The sequence below is a fragment of the Thalassophryne amazonica genome, chromosome 8 (genome assembly GCF_902500255.1).
Source record: "Thalassophryne amazonica chromosome 8, fThaAma1.1, whole genome shotgun sequence".
Classification (NCBI taxonomy): Eukaryota; Metazoa; Chordata; class Actinopteri; order Batrachoidiformes; family Batrachoididae; genus Thalassophryne; species Thalassophryne amazonica.
In genome coordinates, this window is record NC_047110.1 from 101,814,378 (window position 1) to 101,830,792 (window position 16,415).

General features: G+C 41.9%; 1 protein-coding gene across 1 annotated transcript in view; it reads right to left on the minus strand.

The window, feature by feature from the left end:
* Nucleotides 1-521: 521 nt before the first annotated feature.
* The window catches only part of LOC117516189 (cytochrome P450 2D15-like), a 28,669-nt gene continuing 12,775 nt past the window's right edge, over nt 522-16,415 (minus strand). The window contains exons 4-11 of the mRNA XM_034177101.1: nt 11,119-11,279; nt 10,802-10,870; nt 8,758-8,862; nt 8,501-8,639; nt 4,618-4,703; nt 4,424-4,525; nt 1,536-1,677; nt 522-1,287 (exon numbers count right to left, since the gene is read on the minus strand). Of these exons, the coding sequence (XP_034032992.1) occupies nt 1,100-1,287; nt 1,536-1,677; nt 4,424-4,525; nt 4,618-4,703; nt 8,501-8,639; nt 8,758-8,862; nt 10,802-10,870; nt 11,119-11,279 (992 nt within the window). The 3' untranslated portion in view covers nt 522-1,099. The remainder of the gene's footprint in view (nt 1,288-1,535; nt 1,678-4,423; nt 4,526-4,617; nt 4,704-8,500; nt 8,640-8,757; nt 8,863-10,801; nt 10,871-11,118; nt 11,280-16,415) is intronic.

Here is a 16,415-nt window from a genome sequence, read left to right on the forward strand (position 1 = left end):
CAGAATTAAAACAACCGCACATATCCATCTATCTGATTGTTTATGACTCATTGGATGAACTCAATTCAGTTATGTGCAGGATTTCCATCTAATAAATATATGTAGCCTTAATTCAAATAAAGCACATCCATACAAAGATAATTTAATTTAATTTAGTTGGGACTGCATATATTTATTAGCTGGAAATCCAGTCCAAATGAGTCAGTTTTTTGAGTGTACAGAAAAATATAATATAAAAACAAATTAGGGGAGGTGATGGTCTAGTGGTTAAGGTGTTGGGCTTGATTTCAGAAGATTATGGGTTCAAATCCCCGCCTGACTGGAAAATCACTAAGGGCCCTTGGGCAAGGCCTTTAATCCCCTATTGCTCCCGGTGTGTAATGAGCGCCTTGTATGGCTGTACCCTGACATCGGGGTGAATGTGAGGCATAATTGTAAAGTGCTTTGAGCATCTGATGCAGATGGAAAAGCGCTATATAAATGTAGTCCATTTACCATTTACCATTATTACAATATATTTAATTTTGATGGAAAGTGGGGCATGGACCCAGGAAGAATCTATGGGTCTACTGTGGAGAGGATCCACATTTTTACTTTGATCATACAGTGAGGATCAAAGGTCAGTGGTCAGGATAAACATCAATAATAACAATGTCAAAGACCAGCAATCAGGTCAGTACCAAAGGTCACTAATCCCAATGAGGGATCAGTGATCCACATCAGAGATGAAAAATCAGGATTAAAAAGTCAACACTGATGGTCAAAAGTTAGACCAGGATCACAATCAAAGCTATCAAGGTTCTAGGATGAATGTTAAGTGAGGACAATATAATGTGTGCTAAAAGACTGTGTCTTAAAAATAACAAAACATGAATAGAACAAACATTAATGAGTACGTATTAAACTATCTCAATTTTAATTTATGATTGAGCAGCTCAAATATGGAATGTTTTTATTAATCATGCGGTGTCAATCATTCATGGTGTCACACCTTAGAAATTCATTCACTTTGAAAGGCAGCATGATTTGTTCAATGAGGTAATAGCAAATTGTGCATCACTGTTCATTTGGTACTGAGATCTGGGAGCACAGGACTCATTCAGGATTTATTTCTCAACTGGACCACCATGGAAAAGGGTTTGGGCGCCTGAATTGTGCCAAAAGTTGGAATATAGTTTGGTTGTCCTGCGTCCTCGGGCCAGATGAACTGGAACTTCCTCAGTACTGTCACCAAGATGAGGAACATTTCCAAACGAGCCATAGGCTCTCCCATACAGATTCGAGGACCTGCAGTTCAAAACAGCATCAACAATATTAATAATAAAAACAAAAAAATGATCTTAAATAAAACTGAGTAAATATCCAGCTTGTAAAAAATTATGAAAGCCATCCTAGGATGGGGATTATAGCCTGATATGGGTTTACACACGTGTGCCATCTAATTTGGTATTATAAGACCTTTATCAGGGCAAAAAAAGAGGGATTTTAATGCAGCACACCTGTTGTATGTCTTAGTCATGGGAATGCTTACACACCAATAGAAAAAGGCATGAAGGCTTCTGGTTTGAAAAACTCTCCTTTTTCATTGAGAAAGTTTTCAGGGTTGAATTCATGAGTGGATTTCCACTGGCCTTCTTCAAACAGCACAGAGGACAGGTTTACAATGATTAAAGTTCCCTGTTAACAAATAAGGACAAACAGAGTCATTGTTACAACAAGAGATGCATGTGTGCAAAGTTATGAAAGGTAATGGAAATTCTGCCAGTGACAGGAGGGTGGGTGCCAGGTACCCGAAGCGGTTGGACCCGCAATGCAGACTCCCAGCTCAGGTTTACGTGTTAAAAAAGTTGTCGTCTTTATTTCAGGCCGAGGTACGGTACATGGGTAATCAAGCAGAGGAGCAGAGGTACAAATGGGGCCATGCAAAAACGCAGTCATATTCAAGCAGGGATCAAAGGCACAAGCAAACACAGACATCAGGGATGAGGCGAAAGGCGTAATCAAAAAACAGAGCAGATTTCAAAGAACACGGCTAGGCAAAACAGGACTGGATAGAAGAGCTAGGATGTGTACGAATGACAACAAACTGGCGGGGAAGTGGTGGCTGGGAGGTGGTTAAATAGGACAGGAGTTAACAAGGTGCATGTGAGGAACAATCTAGAAAGGGGGCGTGCCTAGTGAATAAAGATAATGCATGGTGCCAGAAGGTGAGGAGGGACAGCACAAGGTGGAGTGAGGTAAGACACAAAGATGCGTGAACAGGTGCCAAGAGTGTGAGTGAATGGAAATACTAAGCAGACTGAGTCAAAGCGAGGGACAAAGACATAATGGCAGGTGCAGGGCGTGGAGTGAACGTAATAAGATGGATGTGAGGGCAAACTGAGAACAGAGCGAACACAGAATATAACTATGACGAGAACTAGAATCAGGCATGAACACGAGAACAAAAGAAACTACATGAGAACTGACTAATAAACAGAAAGCAAAACCCGATATAAAAGTACAACAGAAATGAGAACAGCCAAAAAAACATATAAAAGCTAAATGATAAACAATGAAAACACAAACTGGCTGAGCAGAACTAGAACAGAACCAAACAATGGCTAACATATAAAAGTAGCACAGAAAAGTGACAAAACATAACAGAATAAACCATGATAAAAATAAACAACTAATAAATCAAAGCTTGGGGTGTGTGAAGGGAAAAAGAAAGAGGAAAAAACTGAATCAACGCCCAGAGCCAAAGTCGTGACAGCCAGGAAGACACAGATTTCAAAGCTTTCATTCAGATTCACCTATTCAGTAACAAACGTAATCTAATAGGAAACAGGTGTGTGTGTCAGTGCATCCCCCCCCCCCCCTTCAGTGATCAACTCAGCCAATAATAAACATACACATTATCTGAAAATGTCAGTTGTAAGTTACCTCTCTGCTGCTTGCAGTCACTTACCTGGGCACTTCTTCCTCTGCCCCACCACCACCACCTAGTCCCTGTCTGATGTCTGGGGGATGGCTCCACCTTTGCCTTGTTTTGACAACAGGATTCCCTGTTGCCCCTACACTCTGTTGATCACTACGGATGAAAATCTTTACCTTTTTTCTTGCCTCCTGAAGCTTTATGGTAGAACACAGGTGTTCCACAGCCAATAATGAGGTTTGCTTGTAGAAATGCTAAAGTTGACAATTCTACAACTATTGTTTTATGGGCATTGGACTGCAGCGGTAAACTTAAACTGTTTTGAAAATTTAATGTGATGCATCTAAAACTGTGTACATTGCATTCCTCTGCACAAAACTGTCACAATGGCCCACATATACAATAATGGAGGAGACCCACAATAATGTGAACACAAGTTATGCCTGTGAGAAGTTAGAGGAAGACGCTTGTCTCTAACTGCACAAGGTTAGTGACTCATGATGCACGGTGTACAGTGCATATCACAAGTGTATTTTGGGTATGTCCAATTACACATTGCTATTTACATAGTGTAAAATTTGTGCACGAAGGAGTGGGTAAGTAGCAAAGATGCTGAAAATAATCAATGAATCAGTGATGAGTGTGTTTTGAGCATAACATGAAATACACCAATCAGCCTGTCACCTGACATCTCCTTTAAGACAAGGACACTGACATCTGGGGCATCACTGTTCAGCGGACAGAAGTGAGAGGTTTTCAGGTTAGGACATGATTTTGCACAAATTTGCATGTACATAGTGCATAAGTGGAAACAGCAGGCATAAGAAATATAGACCACAAAAAAGTGCTGTTAAAGTACAAAACACTGATTAAGACTTGATGCATAAACTGCTGTGTGTAAACTGTCACAATCCTTCCGTACTCCCGCCACCATGCTTTGGTTTTCGCTTTTTATTGAGGTCCATCTGTGTCGTTACGAGTTTCTCTATGAGGCAGTGTGATGGTCTCTCTGGAGACAATTCTCTGTGTGCTCTTTAGCGTATGCTCTTCCACGTTCCTGTGTGTCGCAAGCTCAGTCAGCTTGTGTCCTTGATTGTGTCTCTCATTTCGCATAGTTGTCCATGTTCTTTGATCTTGAGACCCAAGCAGCTCTTTCAGTGGTAAGATAAAAACTGTTCACTCATATAAACCAAAAACTACACTGTACTGCAGATATGGGGTGAGTGAGTTTTTCTTTTTTCGTTCAGGTTGGCGTGTGTAATTACATACTGTTTGTAATGTGTTTTTGTATCAAAGCACAGGTTGCTATGGATCCTCTTGATATTTTATCAACAGTCCATGTTTTTATTTCAAACAATATCTAATCCTAACCTAATGCAGCAATGCATAGCACTAGCGCATGCTCCCAGACTTGACCTCACCTGATCTGACTTGGAGAAGGATTCCCCCATGATGGCACTTCTTTCTACTTTTCTTGGGAAATGAAAAGTGTAAAATGTGACTGACCTTGGGTATGGAGTAGCCCATGAGCTCCATGTCATTACGGATGCGGCGGACAACACTGAGGGGTGCAATGTTGGCAATTCTCTGGACCTCATGAATCACAGCCTGCATGAAACACACAACTGTTGTAGCATCAGATGGTAGTTGGATTTATTGTATTAAACAGCTCACTCAGCAAAACCATCAGGTACTGATACCTGTGTGTAAGGCATCTTGTGTCTGTCCTCATAAGTGACTTGATCTCTCCCTTCTAGGACCATGTCTATTTCCTGCTGACAGCGCTCTAAAACATGCAGAAACACACACACACACACACACACACACACACACACACACACACACACACACACACACACACACACACACACACACACACACACACACACACACACACACACACACACACACACACACATACACACACACATCTTGGACAGATATAATGATGCATCCTTTATTACATTTATATCCTGACAGAGGAACTGGAATTATGACAAAATTTAAATGGAGTGTTACTCACAAAGCTCTTATCCCCTCCTCTGACAACTAACAGAAGTGACAAAGTTTGACCTCAAAGTGCTTCTTTTGATGTATGTTGCTTTTTCACAACTCCACAGTTGATTTTGCAACCTCCCATAATGCCCTGCACATGCAGTACTTCTGGGATGGCGATTTGAGTTTAGTGCTTGCTCCGTCACCAGCAAGCAGAGGAGACTGTTCAGCCACAGACTGCTCCTTCCCAAGTGCAGGACCAACAGACTGAAAAACTGCTTTGTCCCTCAGGTCATCAGATGGTACAACTCCTCACTCAGGGGGAGGAGGAGTAACAGGAAGACAGAGGATGGGAAGGAGAGGAACAGTAGTAGCTAGTAAACCAGTATTGATCAGTATGTCTGGTATTTATATTTGTGTATTTATATTTATATTTGCAAACTGTTTTTTTAACTTTCACTTTTGATACTCTGTGTGCTTCTTACCCTGTGTGCTGCTATACAATACTGCTGGAACCTCAGTTTCACTGAGGGAGTCTTCCCAAGGGATCAATAAAGTTCTATCTAATCTAATCTAATCTAATATAATATAATCACGAGAGGTTTAAATTCTTGAAAATCACTGCTGAGCCTGAAAAACCTACTGCTTGGAGCCACGACATAGAGCAATCAGATATAGCTGGTTTAAGCTCCTGCTAGTGTGGGAAATCTAAGCAGGTGGACAAAACACATCAGGGGAATAGTTGCCAGTGACATTGTTAATGGTTAACATGTTAAGGTTCGCCTAATGGCAACAACAACAACAACATTTTGAAGAAATACAACCGTGTAGGAAAGGTTTAGTCATTTCATCTCATTAGCGGAGTTCAGGTTAGCAACATTATGGTGGCCCTCGCTAACTGCGTGTCACTCGTTGTTTCATACACAGACCAGAATATCTTTTGTTGAATATGTTTGTATGATTTCACGTGGCATTTGACAGATGTCAGTGTCATTTTCTACCACTGAGTCTAAAACACAACAATCGCCGGCTTCCTCTGCAAAATAAAAAGTAATTGATTTGTTTGTTTGTTTAAAAAAAATCTAATTAATATTATAATCATACTGTTAAAGTGTTCACTGCAAATCCTTGAATGCTTTTTGGGAATCCAAGGTGTCCCAGCTGCCTCATCCTTCAGACTACACAGAGGCGATGATTTAGTGGTTAAGCAATGTTTTGAAACCAGAGGATCCTTGGTTCAAATCCTTGCCAGACTAGAAAATTATTAAGAGCTTTTGGGCAAGGTCCTCCATCCTCCAGTGGCTCTCGGTGTGGAGTTGAGTGTTTTCCACGGCAGCACCCTGACATCTGTGGGTGAATGTAAGAGGGGGTGCCACAAGGGATATGGATAAAAAGAAATCTTACTGGGCCACACCTCATATGATTTTTTTCAGTATTATAATTGTATTAGGGGCCTCTCTGTGCATTCTTTGGCCCCCTGTCTGGCCCTCATGGGCCTCTAGAATCCTTCTCTTTATTCTCCCCTTTTTGGCACCCCTGAATGTAAGGCATCATTGTAAAGTGCTTTGAGCTTCTAATTTATACTCAACAAAAATATAAATGCAACACTTTTGGTTTTGCTCCCATTTTGTATGAGATGAACTCAAAGATCTAAAACTTTTTCCACATACACAATATCACCATTTCCCTCAAATATTGTTCACAAACCAGTCTAAATCTGTGATAGTGAGCACTTCTCCTTTGCTGAGATAATCCATCCCACCTCACAGGTGTGCCATATCAAGATGCTGATTAGACACCATGATTAGTGCACAGGTGTGCCTTAGACTGCCCACAATAAAAGGCCACTCTGAAAGGTGCAGTTTTATCACACAGCACAATGCCACAGATGTCGCAAAATTTGAGGGAGCGTGCAATTGGCATGCTGACAGCAGGAATGTCAACCAGAGCTGTTGCTCATGTATTGAATGTTCATTTCTCTACCATAAGCCGTCTCCAAAGGCGTTTTAGAGAATTTGGCAGTACATCCAACCAGCCTCACAACTGCAGACCACGTGTAACCACACCAGCCCAGGACCTCCACATCCTGCATGTTCACCTCCAAGATCGTCTGAGACCAGCCACTCGGACAGCTGCTGAAACAATCGGTTTGCATAACCAAAGAATTTCTGCACAAACTGTCAGAAACCGTCTCAGGGAAGCTCATCTGCATGCTTGTCGTCCTCATCGGGGTCTCGACCTGACTCCAGTTCATCGTTGTAACCGGCCTGAGTGGGCAAATGCTCACATTCGCTGGCATTTGGCACGTTGGCGAGGTGTTCTCTTCACGGATGAATCCCGGTTCACACTGTTCAGGGCAGATGGCAGACAGCGTGTGTGGCGTCGTGTGGGTGAGCCGTTTTCTGATGTCAATGTTGTGGATCGAGTGGCCCATGGTGGAGGTGGGGTTATGGTATGGGCAGGCGTCTGTTATGGACGAAGAACACAGGTGCATTTTATTGATGGCATTTTGAATGCACAGAGATACCGTGACGAGATCCTGAGGCCCATTGTTGTGCCAACATCCAAGAACATCACCTCATGTTACAGCAGGATAATGCACGGCCCCATGTTGCAAGGATCTGTACACAATTCTTGGAAGCTGAAAATGTCCCAGTTCTTGCATGGCCGGCATACTCACCGGACATGTCACCCATTGAGCATGTTTGGGATGCTCTGGACCGGCGTATACGACAGCGTGTACCAGTTCCTGCCAATATCCAGCAACTTCGCACAGCCATTGAAGAGGAGTGGACCAACATTCCACAGGCCACAATTGATAACCTGATCAACTCTATGCGAAGGAGATGTGTTGCACTGCATGAGGCAAATGGTGGTCACACCAGATACTGACTGGTATCCCCCCCAATAAAACAAAACTGCTCCTTTCAGAGTGGCCTTTTATTGTGGGCAGTCTAAGGCACACCTGTGCACTAATCATGGTGTCTAATCAGCATCTTGATATGGCACACCTGTGAGGTGGGATGGATTATCTCAGCAAAGGAGAAGTGCTCACTATCACAGATTTGGACTTGTTTGTGAACAATATTTGAGGGAAATGGTGATATTGTGTATGTGGAAAAAGTTTTAGATCTTTGAGTTCATCTCATACAAAATGGGAGCAAAACCAAAAGTGTTGTGTTTATATTTTTGTTGAGTAGATGCAGTCCATTTATCATTATTTTGTTTTGGTGCTCACTGCTGGGAATTCTGTAGTGTTCCCTTTATTTTTTTGTTTTATGTTTTTGCTTGCACCAAAATTTTCCATTCATGATTTGTTGCATTGGGGCAAAGAAAAAACGTCACCCAATAAGCCTTTTCCCTCAGAAATACAGTCTTTATGATCTTCCATTGACTCTGCAAAAAAAAAAGATCCTCCACCACACTGGAACTGCTGTGTGTGCAGGGCATTATAGGATGTTGCTACACATGTCATATGATCAAACTAAAGTGGGATGATTTAAAGAGGCTTTGTCCCGTTGGAATATTCAGGTTCCCAAAGCGCTGACTCAAGTCGAACCTCTGAGAAAGCAGAGAGACTTGACATACCCTGTATCTCTGGATGGTTCATGAGGTAGAGCAGAGCAAAGAGGAGCGTGTTGGACGTGGTGTCAGTCCCAGCAAAGTGAAGATCCATAAGCATAGCACAGAGCTGATCTTTGGAAAATGATGAGCCGTCATTTCCTCTCTGTGGAAAATCCAAGGAGAAAGAAAGTGTTAATACAAGAAGACATTGTGTCCAATGCAGATCTACGATATCTGAGCCTTCAACAACTTCACAGGACACCAGTATCTGGCACACAGACCTTATCCAGTTCATCCAGGTAGCAGTCGATGAAATGGCGTGGCTTACCATGGACTCTTGTCTTTTCACTCTCGGCAATCAGCTTTTCATACATTTTATGAGATTCCTGGCAAAAAGGAATCATTAAAATAAACAGGTTGACTGAATGACATGTCTATGAATTTGACACGTTCATTTCATTTTCAGAACATGTTGATGTGCGGATATACAGATTTACAGTGGGGTAAAAAAGTATTTAGTCAACCCCTGATTGTGCAAGTTCTCCTACTTAGAAAGATGAGAGAGGTCTGTAAAAATTCCAGGAAAAAAAAAAACAATTCCAGGAAATCACATTGTAGGATTTTTAAAAAATTTATTTGTAAATGATGGTGGAAAATAAGTATTTGGTCACCCACAAACAAGCAAGATTTCTGGCTCTCACAGACCTGTAACTCCTTCTTTAAGAAGCTCTTCTGTCCTCCACCTGTTACCTGTATTAATGGCATCTGTTTGAACTCGTTATCTGTATAAAAGACACCTGCCCACAGCCTCAAACAGTCAGACTCCAAACTCAACCATGGCCAAGACCAAAGAGCTGTAGAAGGACACCAGGAAGAACACTGCAGACCTGCACCAGGCTGGGAAAAGTGAATCTACAATAGTCAAACATGTTGGTGTGAATAAATCAACTGTGGGAGCAACTGTAAGAAAATGGAAGACATACAAGACCATTGATAATCTCCCTCGATCTGGGGCTCCACGCAAGATGTCATCCCATGGGGTCAAAATGATCATGAGAAAGGTGAACAAAACTCCCAGAACTACATGGAGGGACCTGATGAATGACCTGCAGAGAGCTGGGACCAAAGTAACAAAGGTTACACACTACGCGTGTCCCCCTGCTTAAGCCAGTATGTGTCCAGGCCCATCTGAAGTTTGCATATGGATGATCCAGAAGAACATTGGGAGAACATCATGTGGTCAATATCATGTGGTCAGATGAAACCAAAACAGAAAATTTGGTAAAAACTCAACTTGTCATGTTTGAAGGAAGAAGAATGCTGAGCTGCATTCCAAGAAAACCATATCTACTGTGAAGCATGGGGGTGGAAACATTATGCTTTGGTGCTGTTTTTCTGCAAAGGGGACAGGATGACTGATCCGTGTTATGGGAAGAATGAACGTGGCCATGTATCGTGAGATTTTAAGCCAAAACCTCCTTCCATTAGGGAGAGCATTGAAGATGCAACATGGCTGGGTCTTCCAGCATGACAATGGTCCCAAACACACTGCTCGGGCAATGAAGGAGTGGCTCCGTAAAAAGCATTTCAAAGTCCTGGAGTGGCCGAGCCAGTCTCCAGACCTCAACCCCATAGAAAATTTGTTGAGGGAGTTGAAAGTCCATGTTGCCAAGTGACAGCCCCAAAACATCACTGCTCTAGAGGAGATCTGCATGGAGGAATGGGCCAAAATACCAGCTACAGTGTGTTCAAACCTGGTGAAGACTTACAGGAAACATTTGACCTCTATCATTGCCAACAAAGATTATGTTACAAAGTATTGAGTTGAACTTTTGTTATTGACCAAATACTTATTTTCCAAATAAATTCTTTAAAAATCCTACAATGTGATTTCCTAGATTTTTTTTTTCTCATTTTGTCTCTCACAGTTGAAGTGTACCTATGATGAAAATTACAGACCTCTCTCATCTTTCTAAGTAGGAGAATTTGCCTGACCACTGTATCTTTCTGAATGTTGGTACAGGGCGTGAAGACGAACAGTGCATCGTGAACACGATGTGCAAATGTGAGGTTCAGATGCAGCACTGTTTTTCTTCATTTCAAAACAAGTACATTTCAGTTTTGGGGGTTGAATCCATTCATTCACATGTGCATCCACCTCCTTTTAGCTGCTCTTTATTCCTTGAACCAACTGTTTGCTGTCTGCGGCTCGTGGGCCAATCAGCATTCAGCACTACCCTTTAACCATCTCTAAAGTAAAGTAAGAAGAGCCTCCATTCCCTTCCAAAGGGGCAGGCCTTGATTTTGGAGCGTTACGAAACATACCCTGATAGACTTGAAAGCCCTTTGGAAGGGCAGCGGCAGGTGGCGCACCCATGGAACAGAGTCATAAATCTGTAGGCGGAGACAATGAAGACAATTCAAAGCCTGCACAGTCTTCTGTGCACATGGATTGTATTCTTGGATGAAATATTACACGAATGGTTGTTTTCAACTTGAGTTACAGACACACAAAGATTGAGAGAAGAAATCCCAACTTGTTTTCAACATGAGCTTCTATGTCCTAATCTGTGATTATCTTGAAGATGATTACCAATCATACATGTACATTTCCTTCTTTTAAGTCATGGCATTTCACTCACCATTCCCCAGGGGCCGTTGATAATTTTTGAAAGCTGTGCGAAAAGCTCAATGTAATGCTTTGCGAATGGATCATCGTGAGAGTGCTGGATACCAAACAGAACTTGGCTCATGATGCTGCAGGCTGCATTGTGGAACACTTTGCTATGATACGTGGCCTTACCTAAAAGGGAGGGAAAAAAAAGATTCTCAAATGTGGGCCTCAGCCACATTCTTTTGCCCACACTGACGTCTTCTACCCACAGTTCCATTTGTGTTGCATTACATTTAGAGCGCAGCTTGGTTCCATTTAGAGTGCAAATTTGGTTCCATACATTTGGTACCATTGCACTCTGCACGCACACTTGCACACACACGCACGTGCGTACATCCTTGTGCACGCACGACCACGTGGTCATACGCATGCATGTACGCGCGCCCACACGTGCTTGTGCATGCACGTGCGCACGCACACACACAAAAAAGGCCACTGTGCTGTCTGGAGGCTGTTGGCAGGAAGTTGAAATGAAAGCTGGACTAATTTCTGACACGATTTTTTTTGTTTTGCTGCACTGAGGATGTACACAGTCTTTTTTAGGTAGTACACACACGCACAAGTGCCAACCAGGTTGGAAGTGTGTGCATGTGCACGCAGGGGACAACGACTCTACCGAGACATAATTTGATTGCGCTAACTGACGCTGCTAATTCTTGTATACACACACACACACACACACACACACACACACACACACACACACACACACACACACACACACACACACACACACACACACACACACACACACACACACACATACACAGACAAAACAAATCCACTATGCTGTCTGGAGGATGTTAGCAGGAAGAAAGGAAAAAAGCTGGACTCATTTCTGACGTGATTTTTTTTGGTAGTACACACCTGCTTGCATGTGTGCGCGCGGGGGGGACAACACACACTGATTTGATTAAGCTATCTGACGCTGCTAATTCTTGTAATACACACACATACACACACAAAATCCACTCCGCTGTAAACCATCTGGATAATTGAAGAACTGTTCACATGAAAATGTTGGCTGGACTGAGGAACTACACAAAGTCTTTTTTTTTTTAATGGAAGTCTGAAGTCAGTGCACAACATCACTGGACTACACATCACAATTTGGACTTTAGCAGCAGTGAAACACCAACATGTAAGTCCCTTTTCTGTTGTTTATAAATGAATAAAATGTCAAATGACAAGGATCTATTTTAGCTGTTATATAAAACAAATAATGAATGTTTTTACATTCTTTCAATGGAACGAATATTTAATTTGTTGAATGGTTTTGTTCCAGCTTTCACCTCATGAAATATTTGTACCATTGAACTCATAAACATTCATTATTTGTATATTATGTTTAAATCTAGTGATGTTTCGATCAGCATCTGCCCGATAAAAGTGATGGATTAATTAAACCAGATTCACTAAATCAGCGTGCGTTTCCTCTTGCTTTGTTTCACATCCACAGTGCCAATGTAGCAAGCAGCCAATCAGCGGAGCTGCTGAATTCAGCGCGGAACCGCAGTGCGTTTTAAAAGCACATTAGCGTCAACAAATTTGCTTGAAACATACACTCTGGCTCCATCAACCCTAAGGCTCTTTTATCCACCATTAATAAACTTCTCAAACCCAGTGACAACACCTCTGCTTCCTTCACAAATGTAACACCTTCCTTTCCTTTTTCCAAACAAAAACTCACACCATTTACAGTAACCTCAGCACACACCCCCCCCCCCCGCCCTCTCCCCCTTTTACCACTCAGTCCCCATCTCAGTTCTCCAAATTAGAGGTGGGCGGATCAATCCTAATATCGATAATATCGATACCAACGCTGGTATTGATATTGAATGATCCTTGTGTAAAAAGATCGATACTCAAGCTTTTTTCTCTCCTGCACGCACTGACTGCTGCGCACACAGATTCATCAAAGTCTACTCTCTGTAAGAGCAGTGCTGCACTGTGTCACACAATACGGAGCAGCACACCGTTGCACTGTGGTTTGTCAGCCCTCTACCTCAGGAGATTTTAAGTTGTGTTGAGTGATATTTTTTAAACAAAAATGTTGATTGTGATAAAGTATTTTGTTGTCACATACAATGTTTGGCAAAATTCTATCCAAGGTCTTTTGGATCCTTTGGATCTATGAAGCTTAAATATGAAAAAGTATCGGTATCAATATCGGCAATACTGGGCCTGTATTTCCTTGGTATCGGATCAATACCAAAATTCCCGGTATCGCCCACCTCTTCTCCCAATCCTAATTTCTTAATTATTTTCTGTTACGCCCCCCAGGAAGAAGAAAACATTTTGCGCCCCCCCCGCCCCATTCTCTGCCATGACTAGAAATAGTATCATTTGTCCATAAAATTGTTATAAGTACACCTCTGCATAACATTGTATCCTTATTAACATTAAAGAAAACAAAAAAGAAAGAACTTTAGATCAACTTATAGCAACATTGTTTTAAAGTATGTAACAGAAAAAAAAAATTTGCACCACTTTGGTTGAAATAAAAAAAAATGTATCTTTAAACTATAAACATTTTTGACCGACTGCCATTTGATATTGAAGAATAAAATGAAATAAAATCAATAAATAATCATGAATTCAAATAGATCAGAACACTTACTCAGGAGCACAATATATAAAACACTCCAACAGACAAAACAAAAATGAATAAAACAATTTGTGCAGATTTTTTAATGATTTTTATTTTATTTTTTTTTGTTTGTTTTTATTTTTGCAGCACTTGCGTCATCCGGCATGACAGAGACCATGTCTACTGCTGCTCAGCTCCTCTGCAACGGTGCTATGATGCTAACGGTGCTCGCTGGTTTACTGAAGCAGTTTACTGTCAATATTTGGCACGTTTTTGCTGAAAAAAAAAAAAACTTAAGCGGCTTATCTGTATGATTGGGATGTAATGTCTTTAACTGACGCCTTCATTTATTTGGCTTCTTGCTTTCCGCTGCCAACTCGTCTCCCACCGTAGTGCGAAAAAAAAAAACCCTACATAGAGCTGCGTCAGTGTTACCAGATAGGAAATATGCAACTATCGTACCAAAACCTCAAAATTATCGTATTTTGGGAGAAATTATCGTACACAAACAAAACGCATACAACGTAGCTATTTTAGCATTTTTTTTTTATTTCCAATGGTGACGGGGGGTGGGCTAAGCTACGTATGTGCGCATGTGCAGCCAAAACAGTCTACATTACAGGTCAGTTGTCGCGGGTCCAGGGAGGGAGGGGCAGGGCTGAGAATTGGGAACTCGTTACTTTGTATGGAGAGGGGGTGGGCTTTCAAATGACGTTGTCCCCGGGCTGGCCAAAGCCAGCAGCAGCCCTGTGTGTGGTGTGTCTGATGCCATCTGAGTGCAACGCCTGCAAAATGATTCTTGGGTGTCAGAGAGAAATGCATGTTTGGGCAACCAACTGAAATTATCGTACATTTTGGATTTTTTCCCATTATTGATCGTACATCGTACAGAGGGCAAAACTACCGTACAAATAAGATAATTATCGTACATCTGGCAACACTGAGCTGCGTTCTATTATGCTAGAGTCCTCAATATTCCCTGCGCACACTCTGACAATGAGAGCGCCACTGCCACCTACTGTAGTGGATGTGCAATTACATTTTATTATAGTACGGAAAAAAGCATGTTCTCCGCGGTCACCCTGCCCCCCCGGCATCACACCGCACTAAATGAGAAGGACTGACCTAATGGCAGGTACGAGAAGCTCCAAATGTGTTCTAGACCCCATCCCATCAACTCTTGTTAAGGACTGTTCACCAGTCATTTCCACTATGATCACAGATATCATCAGCTCTTCCCTCAGCTCTGGTCTCGTCCCTCAAACGTTCAAACTGGCTGCTGTCACCCCATTCTAAAAAAAAAAAACCTGGACTCAATCCTGACATCATGACAAACTTCCAGCCCATTTCCAATCTTCACTTCCTATCAAAACTTCTTGAATATGTTGTCGCCTCCCAACTCAAAGCCCACCTCATTTCCAATGATCTATTTGTAGCTTTTTAATCTGGTTTTCACTCCCAACTCAGTACTGAAACAGCCCTTCTCAAAGTCTCCAATGACCCCCTCCTTTCCTCAGACTCTGGTAAACTCAGCATTCTTGTCCTCCTTGACCTCACCGCAGCTTTCGACACTATTAATCACACTATTCTTCTTTTCCCGCCTCGAACCTACCCTTAACATTACCCACCCTGCTCTTACCTGGCTATGGTCTTATCTCACTAACAGACAACAATTCATCAGCATCAATAACTGCACCTCCTCCATCACCCCTTTGTCCCAAGGGGTCCCCCAGGGCTCGGTGTTGGGTCCTCTCCTTTTTATCCTTTACATGCTTCCCCTCGGTAAAATCACACGTCAGCATGGTCTTCATTTTCACTGTTACAGTTACACTGACGATGTCCAGCTCTACATTTCCACAAAATCCATCACCACCTCAGCTTACTCCACTCTCACTAACTGCCTCACTGAGATCAAGTCTTGGATGCAAATGGGCTTTTTCAAACTCAACTGCGACATGTCTGAAATAATCATCTGTCCTACTTCGCTCACCCACACCACCCAAAAGTTCTGCCTCAACACTGATAATGCCACCCTGTCTCCATCCCCTCACATAATGGCACCCCACCCTCAAAAAGGGATGTGTTTAAAAATGACATAAAAATAATAATAATAAAAAACAAAACAAAACAAAAAAACACCTTTTTGGGTTACCTTTGTTCATCACTTTCAGCAGGAAATATCACAAAATCAGGGTTTCATAATAATAAGGTCTAAGAAAATAATTGTACAACCCCTGGCAATAATTATGGAATCACCGGCTTTGGAGGATGTTCATTCAGCTGTTTAATTTTGTAGAAAAAAAAGCAGATCACAGACATGACACAAAACTAAAATCATTTCAAATGGCAACTTTATGGCTTTAAGAAACACTATAAGAAATCAGGAAAAATAATTGTGGCAGTCAGTAACGGTTACTTTTTAGACCAAGCAGAGGGAAAAAAATATGGACTCACTCAATTCTGAGGAATAAATTATGGAATCACCCTGTAAATTTTCATCCCCAAAACTAACACCTGCATCAAATCAGATCTGCTCGTTAGTCTGCATCTAAAAAGGAGTGATCACACCTTGGAGAGCTGTTGCACCAAGTGGACTGACATGAATCATGGCTCCAACACGAGAGATGTCAATTGAAACAAAGGAGAGGATTATCAAACTCTTAAAAGAGGGTAAA